Below are 12,231 nucleotides of genomic sequence, written 5' to 3'. Positions count from 1 at the left end.
TTGGAGTTTGTGGTGTTTGTTACGTGGCCCCAGGACACTAATTCCCCCAATTCTCCACGTACCCCTCGTCATTCCTCACGGGACGTGTGCTGTTCTTGTTACCACTTTACAGGTGGGGACCCTGAGGCCTAGCCAGGCCACGTCACTTGCCCACAGTGGTAGAGCCGGGTCAGCGTCTCCCTCCATGCACAACCTCCTCCCCATGCCTGAAGAGGAGGACCTTCCCTCCCCCCAGCCCGGGGCCAGCGGAGGCTCCGCGGTTTGACAGCCTTCCAGTTCAGAGGTGAGGTCTGTGTTCCCTCCCTCGAGGCTGGGAGCACAGCCGGTGGCCCTGGGTGACTTCTGAAGCAGGGTCATTAAAGGCCACACAGCGTCCACCCGCTCTCAGAGCCCTGGCCGCTCCGTGGAATCCACAGGCCCGAGGACCCCAGAGCCACAGAACCAGCCCTGGGAGTCCAGCTGCCTCCAAAAGACCCGGCCCTGCCATCGAATCACCGCCAGGCTCCCACCGGCCCGCTGGGGCCCCAGACACTGTGGAGCGAAGTGAGCCATCCCAGGGGGCCCTGTCTCTGAATTCCTGACCCAAAGAACTTGGGAACATAGTAAAATGCTGTTTCTTGCCACCGAGTTTTGGGGCGGTTTGTTTCACAGGAACAGTAAGGGGAGGGATAGGAGGCCTGCGGGGAAATGCGCACATCGTCCCAGAGACCGTCAGGGCTGCACCCTGCTTGGGGAGGCTCTCCTGGAGGCCCCGATCACACAGCTTGCGATGGGCCTCCAGATCCCAGACAGCATTATGCGGGGAGGGGAGCAGCGCTGAAGTGCTTTGCCCGAGAGGCAGGCCAGGCAGAGAACGGGCCACAGCGCGGGGAGCAGGGCCAGGGGCTCCTTCTTCTGGCAAGAGACTCAGATTTCCGGGGAAACGCTCACCTGTCTGCCTCCGCTAAATGGGGGTGGGCGCCAAGGAGAGGCCCTGCCACTCGGGACCATCCCTCCCCTCTGCCCCCCAACTGAGACTGGTTCAGCGGCAGCCTCTGCAGCTTCTGGGGTGGCGAGGATGCAAAGGGAGGGATACAGAAGGTGTCACAGCACAGACACTGTCACATTCTCCCGGGAGAACACCTGGCCACACGTTTAATATTTAATCCACTTCCCAGGAATCTGTTGTGTCCAGTAACCCTAGAAATTAGAAAGGCCTCTCGGAAATTCATACAAATTCCTCACGGGTCAAAAAAGAAAGGAGGGGGCTTCCCTGGTGGCGCAGTGATTGAGAGTCCGCCTGCCGATGCAGCGGACCGGGAAGATCCCACGTGCCGCGGAGCGGCTGGGCCCGTGAGCCATGGCCGCTGAGCCTGCGCGTCCGGAGCCTGTGCTCCGCAACGGGAGAGGCCACAACAGTGAGAGGCCCGCGTACCACAGAAAAAAAAAAAAAAAAAAGAAAGGGGGAATCAATACTTCAATGACAGACATTCGATGACAATTCAATACATCACAGCTCAGGGGACATGCGGGGCGGCCAGTCAGCGAGAATGCCACACGCACACACTGTGTCATTATGTTTCCAAGGCAGACGGGGGGCACACGAGACCTGCGATGTGATGCTGGGATTTTTCATTAAAGGGATGCTGGGGAGAAGGCAGATATGCACCAAGCTGGCAACCACGGTCATGTCTGGGACTGGGGTTCCCAGGGGCTATTTTTAAAATATATTTAAATATATTTATTTATTTATTTTTGGCTGCATCGGGTCTTCGTTGCTGCGCGCGGGCTTCCTCTAGTTGCGGCGAGCGGGGGCTACTCTTTGTTGCAGTGCGTGGGCTTCTCATTGCGGTGGCTTCTCTTGTTGCGGAGCACGGGCTCTAGGCATGTGGACTCAGTAGTTGTGGCTCGCGGGCTCCAGAGCGCAGGCTTAGTTGTTGTGGTGCACGGACTTAGTTGCTCCGCGGCACGTGGGATCTTCCCGGACCAGGGCTCGAACCCGTGTCCCCTGCACTGGCAGGTGGATTCTTAACCACTGCGCCACCAGGGAAGCCCAATCCCGGGGACTATTAATGGTCAGTTTCTGTAAAAAGGAAAAAGCATAACTCACCTACAGATACAAATGGACGCATGTCAGAGAGTCGATTTAACCGTTAGCTAATGAAACGGCTGGTAAAACTTCAAACTGTTCCTGAGGGGACCCGAGAGCAGGCCTACCGGGAGAACTGAAGTGAATCCCCCAAACTGATGCAAAGCTGCCCCCTTCCACCTGCGGGGGGGACACCACCGTCCCTCCTACAGACCAAGTTCATTCCGTGGACAAGAACTGTTTGCATAGCTCTTGGTCATGTCCACCAAAGAAGACCCAGAGACAGACAGACAGACCAGGAAGGTCACTAGACCGGGGTGGGCAAGCTGTGGCCCGCAGGCCGGATCTGACCCCGACTTTGTAGAGAGTTTTATAGGCACACAGCGTTCACATCCGCGCTTTCCTGGCGGCTTTCTACAGCAGAGGTGAGCTGCTGCCCCCCGGCCACCCTCTGGGCTTTCCAGAGCCTCGTGGCTGCCCCCCACCCCCGGGCAGTGCCCATCTCCCACAGCAGTCTCCTGGAAATCTCCTTGATCATTGCAGAGCCTCACAGGTCCTCCATGTGCGGCTTTCCCTTCCCACCGACGTCCATCTCTATAGTAACTGAGGTCTTTATAATGAGCACAAATGAACTGTGTGGAGAAGAAACATTTTGCCCTATTTTAGCACGTCTGTCTTGGCAGGCCTTTAAGCCTCAAGTAATGCCGGTGGACCAGGCCTCCTCTGACCTCGACACACCGTACTTAACGACCTCAATGGCTCCGGCTCTGACCTAGAACAGCCCAGACCTCAGGGAGCTCAGCCCCGACGTCCCAGCCGCCCCAGCTCCTGCCGAGGAGAGCAGAGACCAGCTGTCCCCCCGCAAGCCCTGTGCAGTGGTTTCCTGCCTCTAAGTTTTGGACTGATTTCGTACACAGCCACAGCCCCTGGAACCGCCCACTTTGTGGATGAGAGGACCGAAGCCTGGAGGGGCTGGGCAATTTTCCCGAGCACAGAGCGGGGCACCAGCCGGTGGGCCCTGAGGCCGTGACCTCACCAGGCCGTGATCAGCTGGGAGCAGGGGTGGGGCCCCGGGAGGCTTCCGTTAACGGAGGATGCCCCACGGAGGAGGGCGGCTCAGTGCCAGGGGCCAGCTGCTGCCCCCCAGCCCAGCGGGAAAGCCCTGTTGGGGGCACACACTCCCCAAGGTCTACGCCCTGGTTGTTTCAGGAGGCACCCCTCGGACATCCGGTTCTCTGCAGCTTACCTGCTACATGCCCGTTAAGTGCTTGAGCACTCCTGTCGCTGGAGAGTGTTCTCCGCGTCTCGCGATACGTTCCTCATTACGCGTGTGACTGTGACTTAATCATCCAACAGCCCCATTCGTCTCCTGGAGGGAGACAGAGAGACAGACAGGGAGACAGAGGGACAGAGGGACAGACAGGGCTGGCCTGTTTGTGCAGCAGGACCAGGGGACGGCGCCCCAGGCACACAGCAGGCAGCGCCCCGCCCCCCAACATCGGGCCACCCCCGCCCTCCCTCCAAGGTTTTCTGAAACCCTGGACCCGACAGCCCTGGAGCCGTGGCATCGTGCAGCGGGGGCCCACCGCAGATGCAGGAAGGGGTCCCCCATGTCCCTGGCTCACTGGGTCTCAGTAACTCGAGAGGCAGGACCACGGGTCGTGCAGGAAACAACGCGTCCCTGTGTTTCTGCCGCGGGATTGAAATTCTACTTCAAGCTCCGGCTCCGGATGCGGCAGAAATGAGGTCTCTGCTGGTCAGGGTCCCCCCTTTCCCCGGTGGTGTCGGGACAGAGGTGTATGTGCCGGGAACAGAGAAGCAGCGCTTGAGTCAGGAGGAGGGCAGGCTGCCCTGAGATGACAGCAAGGAAACCACCGTTGAGTGAATGAGGCAGGGAGGCAGGGCCCGGGCCGTCTGGGCAGGCACACTCATGGCGGGGCTCCCTGCAAGGAGCCTGGACTCAAGTCACTTGGGAAGGACTCGGCGGTCCCCTGGCACGCAAGGTACTACCTGTCCTCGCTGGCACCCCGAGAGACCCGTCTTCCCCTCCGTGCGGTTGGAGACCACGCAGGAGGCCAGCAGTCCCCTCTTCCCCACCGTGAGGCTCCCACCTGCCTGCTGCCCCTGGCGATCCTGGATGCCCCGTCCAAGACCGTCCGCCAACCTTTCTACTCTGGAGGTGCCTCCCGGCCTGCCCCGGACCCTCCTCACAGCGGGGTATCAACCCCCTTACTGCTTGGTGGGGTGGCAGGTGCAGGGACTCTCTTTCTCAGGGGCCCTCCAACATCAGGCACTCAAGACCATCCCCACCCTGACACCGACTACAAGTCCAAGGCCCCTGAGATCCCCTCGGGTTGGACAACCCCCCGGGAGGATTACCCGAGTCCCCTCAGGGCTCTGTTCTCACTGTCCTGGTTCACTGCAGGGAGGGGGCGTGAAGTAGCCTCGGCCAAGGGAAGGGCGCAGGACAGACCCCGGAGATCCCCAACCACGAGCATCCGGTGTCTTCCCCGTGGGCCCTGACGTGTGACGGCACACGCACGGGGTGCTGCCAGCCGGGGGCTCCTGCCTCGGCGTCCCGTTTTTACCGGGGCTGTGGGACCCACGTGGCTGCCTCCAGTGTCCAGCCCCTCCGGAGGGGGAGCGGATGCCACTGAGCCCAAAGCCCCACCGTGACCCCCATCGGGGACTCTGGCGGGCTGCGGCCCCGCAGACGGCGCTCCCATCAGGACACCCGGGGCCTCGGGTCCCTCCTGGAGCCGGACAAAGGCCAGCCCTCAATTTCAACCAGGTTAAATCCCCCACCAGACGCCAGACTCCCGGGGGCGGGCATGGCAGGCTGGCAGCCCAGAATGCGTGGACCTCCCTCCTACAGACCCCAGCCCAGGTGCTGCCGCCCAAGGGTCCTGGCTCTGCGCGTCCACTCAGGTTTCCGATTCCTGCTGGAGGCCTGGGGCTGACCCAGCTCCGAGTGGCCACCCGGCCTTGGAGGGAGAAGATGGCAGAGCCCACTCCATGGGGCCCCAAGCAGGCCTGTGGGGACTTCTGGCCTCCAGACACCTTCCCATGGACATGGGCCTCCTCTTGAAACAGGAGAGGTCAGGATACACACCATTCACGGGCGACAGAAAGTTCTAGAACTATACACAGGCAACAGTCACATGTCATGGATGCACAAATGCCACTGACTCATGCATTTTTATAAATTTATTTTATCTATTTTTGGCTGCACTGGTCTTCATTGCAGTGGCTTCTCTTGTTGCAGAGCACAGGCTCTAGGCACACGGGCTTCGGTAGTTGTGGCTCGCGGGCTCTGGAGCGCAGCCTCAGTAGTTGTGGTGCACGGGCTCAGCAGCTGTGGATCGCGGGCTCTAGAGCGCAGGCTCAGTAGTTGTGGCGCACGGGCTTAGTTGCTCTGCGGCATGTGGGACCTTCCCAGACCAGGGCTCGAACCCGTGTCCCCTGCGTTGGCAGGTGGATTCTTAACCACTGTGCCAACAGGGAAGTCCCTGAATCACGCATTTTACAGTGGTTAGTTTTATGTTTTGTGGATTTCACTTTAACTTTTAAAATTTAGTGCACCTCAAATATCAAACGGGGCATCCTTAAGCTAAAAAGGTATTCATTCTGTGTCTGAAATCTTTTTTTAAGCAATTTGTAAAAACTGGACCTAGGAAACAACAGCGTCCCCAGTGCCACAAACAAAACGTCTACGTGGGCAGGTGGAGGGAGGCTTTGGGCAGGTGTACCCGGCCTCTCCCCCGGCGCGGGAAGCACGAGGGCCTGTGCGGGCGAAGTGGCGGCAGAGCAGAGGGTGGGCCGCGGGCTGGGGAGCAAGCAGGCTTCCACATCTCCCCACACGCTGCTCTCTCCCTTGAGCTCCCAGGTAGGCCCATGCTGCTTTGTAACTTACAAAGGCCAAACGAACCGGGGCAGGGCTGTAGTTCAGCAAAGGGCAGCAGGCTTCCCCTTCGTCCTCCTCCAAGGGAGCCGCTGGAGGGGTGCGGCTGCCAGTAGCGGGCTCGCTGGTGCCTGTCTGTTTTTCTTTTTAAACATATAAACGCTTACTCTTTCTAAGAGCCTGCATTCTTGTCTCTGGGCTCAGAGGTGGGTCGCTCACAAGCGGCTCAGGATGGCCTCCTGGTACAGACCAGGGAGCCGCTATGTCCTCCGCCCTCAGGTACACCTGCCCGAGGCCCTTCCCTCCCTCCGTCCGCCCACATAGACATCTTATTTGATCCCAGGTGGTTCCAAAGCCCTTGAAAGTCTGAGCTTGTACCTCCCCTGGAGCCAGGAGCCCTGCAGTCAGCCCCACGTGCCCCGGAGGCTGTCCCGGCCACCCCCCGGGCTCCTGAAGGACAGGCAGAGCCCCAGCGGTGCTCCCAGCCCCCCGGTTCAGTTCTTACCTCCAACCCACCACGCGGCCTCTCAGCCAACCTCACAGCCGCTGGGAAGGGCACTGTCACCCCTCCTCCCCCGCGGACAACCAGGGCCAGAGGACAGGAAATGGGGACCTGCCGGAGGGCAAGCACGGCAGCGTGCGGCTGCCCAGGCACCAGTGCGGCTATGGGCCACAGCCAGGACCTACGGGAGCGCAGGACGCCAGATGCAGACAAGACCAAGAGAGCCTGTTCAAATGTTTTGTAGTTTGTAAATTTTTTTACACAGTGGCATTTTTCAATTAAAGCGGAAGGCCTCAGGCCGTCCAGCACTGCCCCCTGGCATCCCCACACAAGGCCCCGGCGGCCTCTGGCCCACTGGACACTCCTGGTGCCAGACGGCCCGGCTCTCTCGAGACCGCCCACCCCCGCCCCCCGCCCCAGGCAAGCCCTGCGCCCCAGGGACAAGGCGGTTTCCAGCCTTGTCCTGCTGCTCGTGGGAAGACGGGTGACGGGCGGCGGGGCCACGTGGTGTGCTGCTACCAGCAGGGTGCACTGGGACCCCGGGCCGGTGGGGGGGACCTGGACACCAGACTGGCGGAACCCTTCCCTGCTGTGACTCCAGGGTGCCCACCACGAGCTCCCACCCTGCTCCCCGGGGGGAGGGGCAGGGCGGGGCCAGGAGCGGGGCACAGGAGGCGGCGGAGGGCAGCGAGGTATCTTATCTCCCCGTGGGCTGCCCCACCCCCGTGCCCCAGTCTCCAGGCGTGTGCCGGACCGAGTGGGTTTTTTAAAGGAAACTGGGTCACTACCAGAGCCGGAAAACCCGCCACCTTTGGCAGAAAAGAAACCTCTAAAAGATATCTGTGGAAACAACCGGGCTGCTGGCCCACTGCGCTCAGGGGGTGGAGGAACGGACCGGCCCCACCTGTAACCCCTCGATAGGGCAGACGCTCACCCCCGGACTCACTGTGCTTCTGGGGACAAAGGTGACCTCAGTAGGGCCTGGCCAGGCACAGAGAACTCGTGCCCCTCTCTGTGCTCCCCGCCGAGACTGACCGGGGCACAGAGCCCCCCCATCACTCCCACGTCAGTCTAACTGCAGCAGAGAGGCTCTCACGGCCGCCCCGTGTCAGGAAGCACAGCGATACAGAGGGCCTGGCGCGTCTTGGGGGGGAATCGCGGGGGCCGACAGAAGCCACGACCCGGCGCGCTTGTAACTTGAGGCCCCGGAAGCAGGGGCTGCCCTGCAGCACCCCCCAAACCCCACCTCGCCCCTCCCCACCAGGCCGCAGGGAAGGGAGGGCCCCGGGCAGCACCCTCCGGTGAGGCCAGCAGGGTAGGCGGGGGGAGGGGCGGCAGGTGGACGGGAGAGCACCCCGCCGGTGCTCTGACCCCAGCCCCAGGGGCACAGGTGAAGGACCTGCACCTCCCGAGACCCCCGCCCACCAGCACCCCCCAGCGGCTTTCCCACAAGACCATCTGTCGGGGGCAGCGGGGCGCGCAGGGTCAGCTCAGCGTGAAGTGCTGGGCACAGAGGTCGTCCCGCCGGCCCAGCAGGCCCTGGGCCGGGATGAACTCCAATGGCACCGGCTCGGGCCCTTTTTTCTGCAGGTCCTGCTCGAATATCTGTGGGGCGGGGACAGGCGGCCAGTCAGGCGCCCCGTACTGCACGGCCCTCACTGCCCAGCGCCCGGCCCGCCTCACAGCCTCACCTGGAAGGCAGTGAGCTCCAGAAGCGGCGCGATGCTGACCTCGGCTTCGGACAGTGCCTGGTTAATGGCGCTGGCGGCCTTGGACACCTCGGGGTGGTAATGCTGCTGGAGGGCCTGGAGGGGCACGTGGGATGTCACCGCCCCTCGTGGGCAAAGCGAGGGGCACAGGACGCACTGAGCAGGGGACCATCCCACCACCTCCGCAGGCCAGGGACAGGACAGACGGAGGCAAAGGCTCCCCTGGGTGAGCGAAGTGACAAGGCAAGGTGGGATCCTTGGGGACCTGGAAGAGATGCTGGCAGGGGCGTGCAGGTGGGGCTGGGTGGGTGGCCGAGCGGGAGCGCCCAGGTGGGGCGGCTCCAGGAAGCCCAGGGAGTGACCAGCAGGCAGGGCGCCCTCACCTGCAGCTCCCACAGGGAGCTCTCCAGGGCTCGGCTCCGGGCAGGGTCCTCCTCTCGGGGGTCATAGGGGTCGGCGTCCAGCTCTAGGAACGAGACCCAGGCTCCAGTCTGCCACCTGCACCTGCGTGCTGGCCTCTTGGCCAGGCCTCCCAGGGGCTCCGGCCGCACTCACCAGGGGCCCGGGGGCGGTGCACGAGGACGCGGCAGGCTGGGTGCCTGCGCAGCAGGTTGCAGATAAAGGGCAGGACTGTGAGTAGAGCCTCGGGGGGCGCCGTCAGGGCCAGGCGGGCCAGGCGCTTGGTAAAGGCAGCCACCAGGTAGGCAGGCAGATGCCTGGGGGGCGGGGGGGAGGCGTAAGACTCCACCCCTCCGTGCCAGCCCCCAGCTCTGGTCCTGGCCTACGGGCCGCAGCCCCACAGGGATGAGCGGGGCCCAGGCAGCCCTGCGGCTCTGAGCCAGGCCAGGTGTCCCCAGCCCCACCCCCACTCACGAGGACGACAGGAAGAGGTCGGCCAGGTGGAAGAAGCGAGCCCGGTACTTGACGTGGAAGACAGACGGGTCGAGCAGGCCATACAGCTTCCGGTAGAAGTCAGGGTACTCCCTGGCGGGGGAGGTGAGCGACGGAGCACGTGTCGGGGTAGAGCCACGAACAGAACAGATCAGGAATCCCGGCCGGGGTCACGGATGAACGAGCAGAGCTGAAAAGCCCTCAGACCACCCCAAGGCGGACACTCACAGGTTGTGTTTATGAATCAGGATGAAAAGTCCGTTCAAAGCCAGGAGGCTGACGGCTCCACCTGCAGACAGACGCGCAGCCGTGGAGCCCAACCCGACAGCACACCCCCGCCAGCTGCCTGGCCCAGGGCTGCAGAGGCCCCCCCCACCGCCCCCACCGCCGCCCTGGGCCCGCTGCTCCCTGCTCACCGACGTCACAGGCGCGGGCGAGGAAGTCGATCATGAGGCTGGGCTGCGCCAGGTGAGGCAGGATGGAGTCATGCATGATCACCAGCACCTTCTTGCAGACACGGAGAGGCAGCTGCCGGAAGCAGCAGGTCAGGTCGGGTGCGGCCCGCCCCGCTTGCTGGAGCCCAGCCCTGGGGTCCCTCCCCCACCCCTACCTGGTGCTTGAGAAAGCCGAGCCACATCTGCTGGAAGGCCTTCCTGTGCTCCTGCGGGGAAGCGGCAAGGGTGGGCGTGCCCCACGCTCCCAATCACGCCCCTCTCCTCCTGCCTCCGGTACGGAGCCAGGGCCTAAGAAACCCCAGCGAGAGAACACCTCCCTCTCGGCCACAGGCCCTGTGTTCACAGCCGCCCTGGCAATGACACTCAGCCCCAGAGAGGTCTGGGCAGGCCGCCTCTGACCTCCGGGAGCCGTGCCTGGGCCCTCGGGGCCTCCTGTGAGCCCGGTGGCTGACAAGGCCAGGAAGGGGGCGCTAGCCCAGGGCCGGGGGATTCCCAGGGAGGCCACCACCCACCCAGGGCGTCTCACCCTCAGATGAACGACCTTCCACTTGTCCGAGAGCTCTGCAGATAAAGCGAGGGGTCACCCGACACGGGAGAAGGCCGGGCCCCTGCCCTCCCGCCCTTCCACCCGGCGCTTACCCGCGTGCTTCACGTAGAAGTTGGAGGGGACGCTCTCCTGGCGGGGCAGGCTCACGGAGGACAGCAGCGTGAAGGCGTTGTTCCAAAAAGCGAGGGGCACCTGCTGCAGACCTGGCCTGAGCACCTGGACGCCGTGTGCCCGTCACCCCCTGCCCCCATCCTCCCCGGACCCAGGCGGCTCACCTCAGGGCGCCCATCAGCGGCCCGGGCCACGGCGTCCGCCGCGGCCTGCATCGTGTGGTAGCGGATGTCGTCGTGTTCCAGGTACTCCCGGAACTGACAGAGCAGCAGGGAGCGGTCCTCTTCTGGAGAAAGCAGGCCTCCTACCACCGACTGCGGGGGAGGGGGAACAAGGTGGTGAGCACCTCTCTGACCCCCAGGACAGGCGGCCCAGGTGTGGAGCTCACATAGCAGAGTCTGGGGGGGGGCGCTTCCAGAGTCCCCCCAAACCCCACAACCCACAGGCAGCTGGGGAGACCCGCAAGCGGGCAGCCTGGGCCTCACCTTGAAGAGCTGGTAGGGGAACAGATAGTTGCCTTCCCACTTGGGCTTCTCTAGGGGGTGTTCACCCTCCAGCTGCACGAACTTCATGAGGGTGCTGAGGGCCAGCTCCTAGGAGGGGTGGCAAAGGGACCGCGAGGCGCCCGCCACACGTCATCCCTGCAGACAGGCCCACAGAGCTCCCCCGGCCCTCAGGCCTGAACACCCTCAAGGTAAAGCTCCTGTGAGAATCAGGAGACAGGACGGACGCAGCCACACCCAGAGGACCCAGCCACAGAAAGAGACAGCACCCTCACCTGGACCGGCACCTGCAGCCATGGCCCCAGGCCCCTCGCAGACCCCTGCGCGGGCAAGCAAGGCTAGCGGGCCAGACTCACCTTGATCGGAAAGGAGGAGCGAGCCAAGAGCTCCCCCAGGCGGTTGCAGCAGCTGTGGTACCGGTGCCGCATCCACACCTTGTACTTGCGAGTGGCCCCCCGGGACCCTGCAGGTGGGGCAGGGCGGTCAGCCCACACCGACGCCCGCACCCGCACACGCCAGACGGGACCCAGCCCCACCCTCCCCCTGCCCTCTACTCAGCCCAGCCGAGGAATAAGTGAAAACGAGTCACTGTGGTTCCAGACCTGGGGCAGGACCAGCACGTTCCCCCAGGCAGGATCCTCTCTCCTTTCACCCCAAGACCCAGACGCGCCAAGGACTGAGACACATAACTCTAAACCTCCGTGGAATTGACGGTCAACTATACGCATCATCAAATCCCACAAGAGGCACAAAACAAGACAAACAGTTACACCCCACCCAACCTTTACTTACACCTGGCTTCAACGTCCCTACTACCCACCCCTTCCCCCAAATACCATCTCCCGATCCCACCGACCCGCGTGGCCTATGATGGAGTTTTGGGGGGGGGCTCATCCCATGTTAGCAAGATCCCCCTCTAACCTTGTCAGAGACCAGGCCCTCCTGGACACTGACCTGCCATGACCATCTCCTCAGAGGGCAGCTGGCCCACAAACAGCTCTCCGCGGGCCAGCAGGGCCCCGAAAAGTCGGCTGCATGCACGCACCGCTTCGTGGACCTCCTCCTGGTCCTCAGACTGCGGGGAGATGCCGGTCGCGGGGTGCCCCGCCTGGAGCTGTGGCCCCTGCTCCCTTTCCCGACCAGGACCCCAGCCCCACCCCACCCCACCCCTGAGCCCGCGTGACCCTCCCATCCCACCTCTGCCAAACCCCGCACCCGACCCTCCAACCTGGGAGCCCTGCGAGACTGGAGAAGACCCCCAGAATAGTCCTGAACTCCGCTTTGCAATTAGCTGCCGCATTCCGAACCCAAGCCCCACCTCGTCAGAGCCCGAGAAGGCCCCCATTCTGGACTCCAACCCCGGGACCCGGCCGCGACCCCCGCCGCTCCCCACGGGCCCCCACCTGCAGCACGGCCAGGATGTCGAACACGGAGTTGGCCTTGCCTCGGTTTGCCAGCACCGCCTCCACCAGGCGGCCCAGCGCCCGGCGCGCGCCCCCAGGGCCGGCTTCCCCTTCCATGCCGCCACCCCACGCGGCAGAGAC

The 12,231-nt window shown here is 63.5% G+C and overlaps 1 protein-coding gene across 5 annotated transcripts; it reads right to left on the bottom strand.

Annotated features, from left to right (window-relative positions):
• Positions 1–7,956: 7,956 nt before the first annotated feature.
• Positions 7,957–12,207, bottom strand: NOC4L (nucleolar complex associated 4 homolog). Of its 5 annotated transcripts, none has more exons than XM_065890215.1 (15): positions 12,091–12,207; positions 11,642–11,762; positions 11,044–11,150; positions 10,670–10,777; positions 10,349–10,498; positions 10,166–10,265; positions 10,053–10,087; positions 9,682–9,732; positions 9,488–9,599; positions 9,300–9,360; positions 9,054–9,164; positions 8,736–8,896; positions 8,564–8,646; positions 8,163–8,276; positions 7,957–8,076 (listed from the first exon to the last, which is right to left on the bottom strand). In XM_065890215.1, exons 1-15 carry the CDS (start codon positions 12,205–12,207, stop codon positions 7,957–7,959), a joined length of 1,551 nt encoding a protein of 516 aa, XP_065746287.1. The 5 variants fall into 5 exon arrangements, with proteins under 5 accessions (XP_065746287.1, XP_065746292.1, XP_065746291.1 ...); XM_065890220.1 differs by having other exon boundaries at positions 9,488–9,539; XM_065890219.1 differs by having other exon boundaries at positions 10,349–10,441.
• Between the last annotated feature and the right edge of the window lie 24 nt (positions 12,208–12,231).

This window comes from Phocoena phocoena, chromosome 13, assembly GCF_963924675.1.
Source record: "Phocoena phocoena chromosome 13, mPhoPho1.1, whole genome shotgun sequence".
Lineage (NCBI taxonomy): Eukaryota > Metazoa > Chordata > Mammalia > Artiodactyla > Phocoenidae > Phocoena > Phocoena phocoena.
This window is presented reverse-complemented; position numbering and strand designations above follow the sequence as displayed.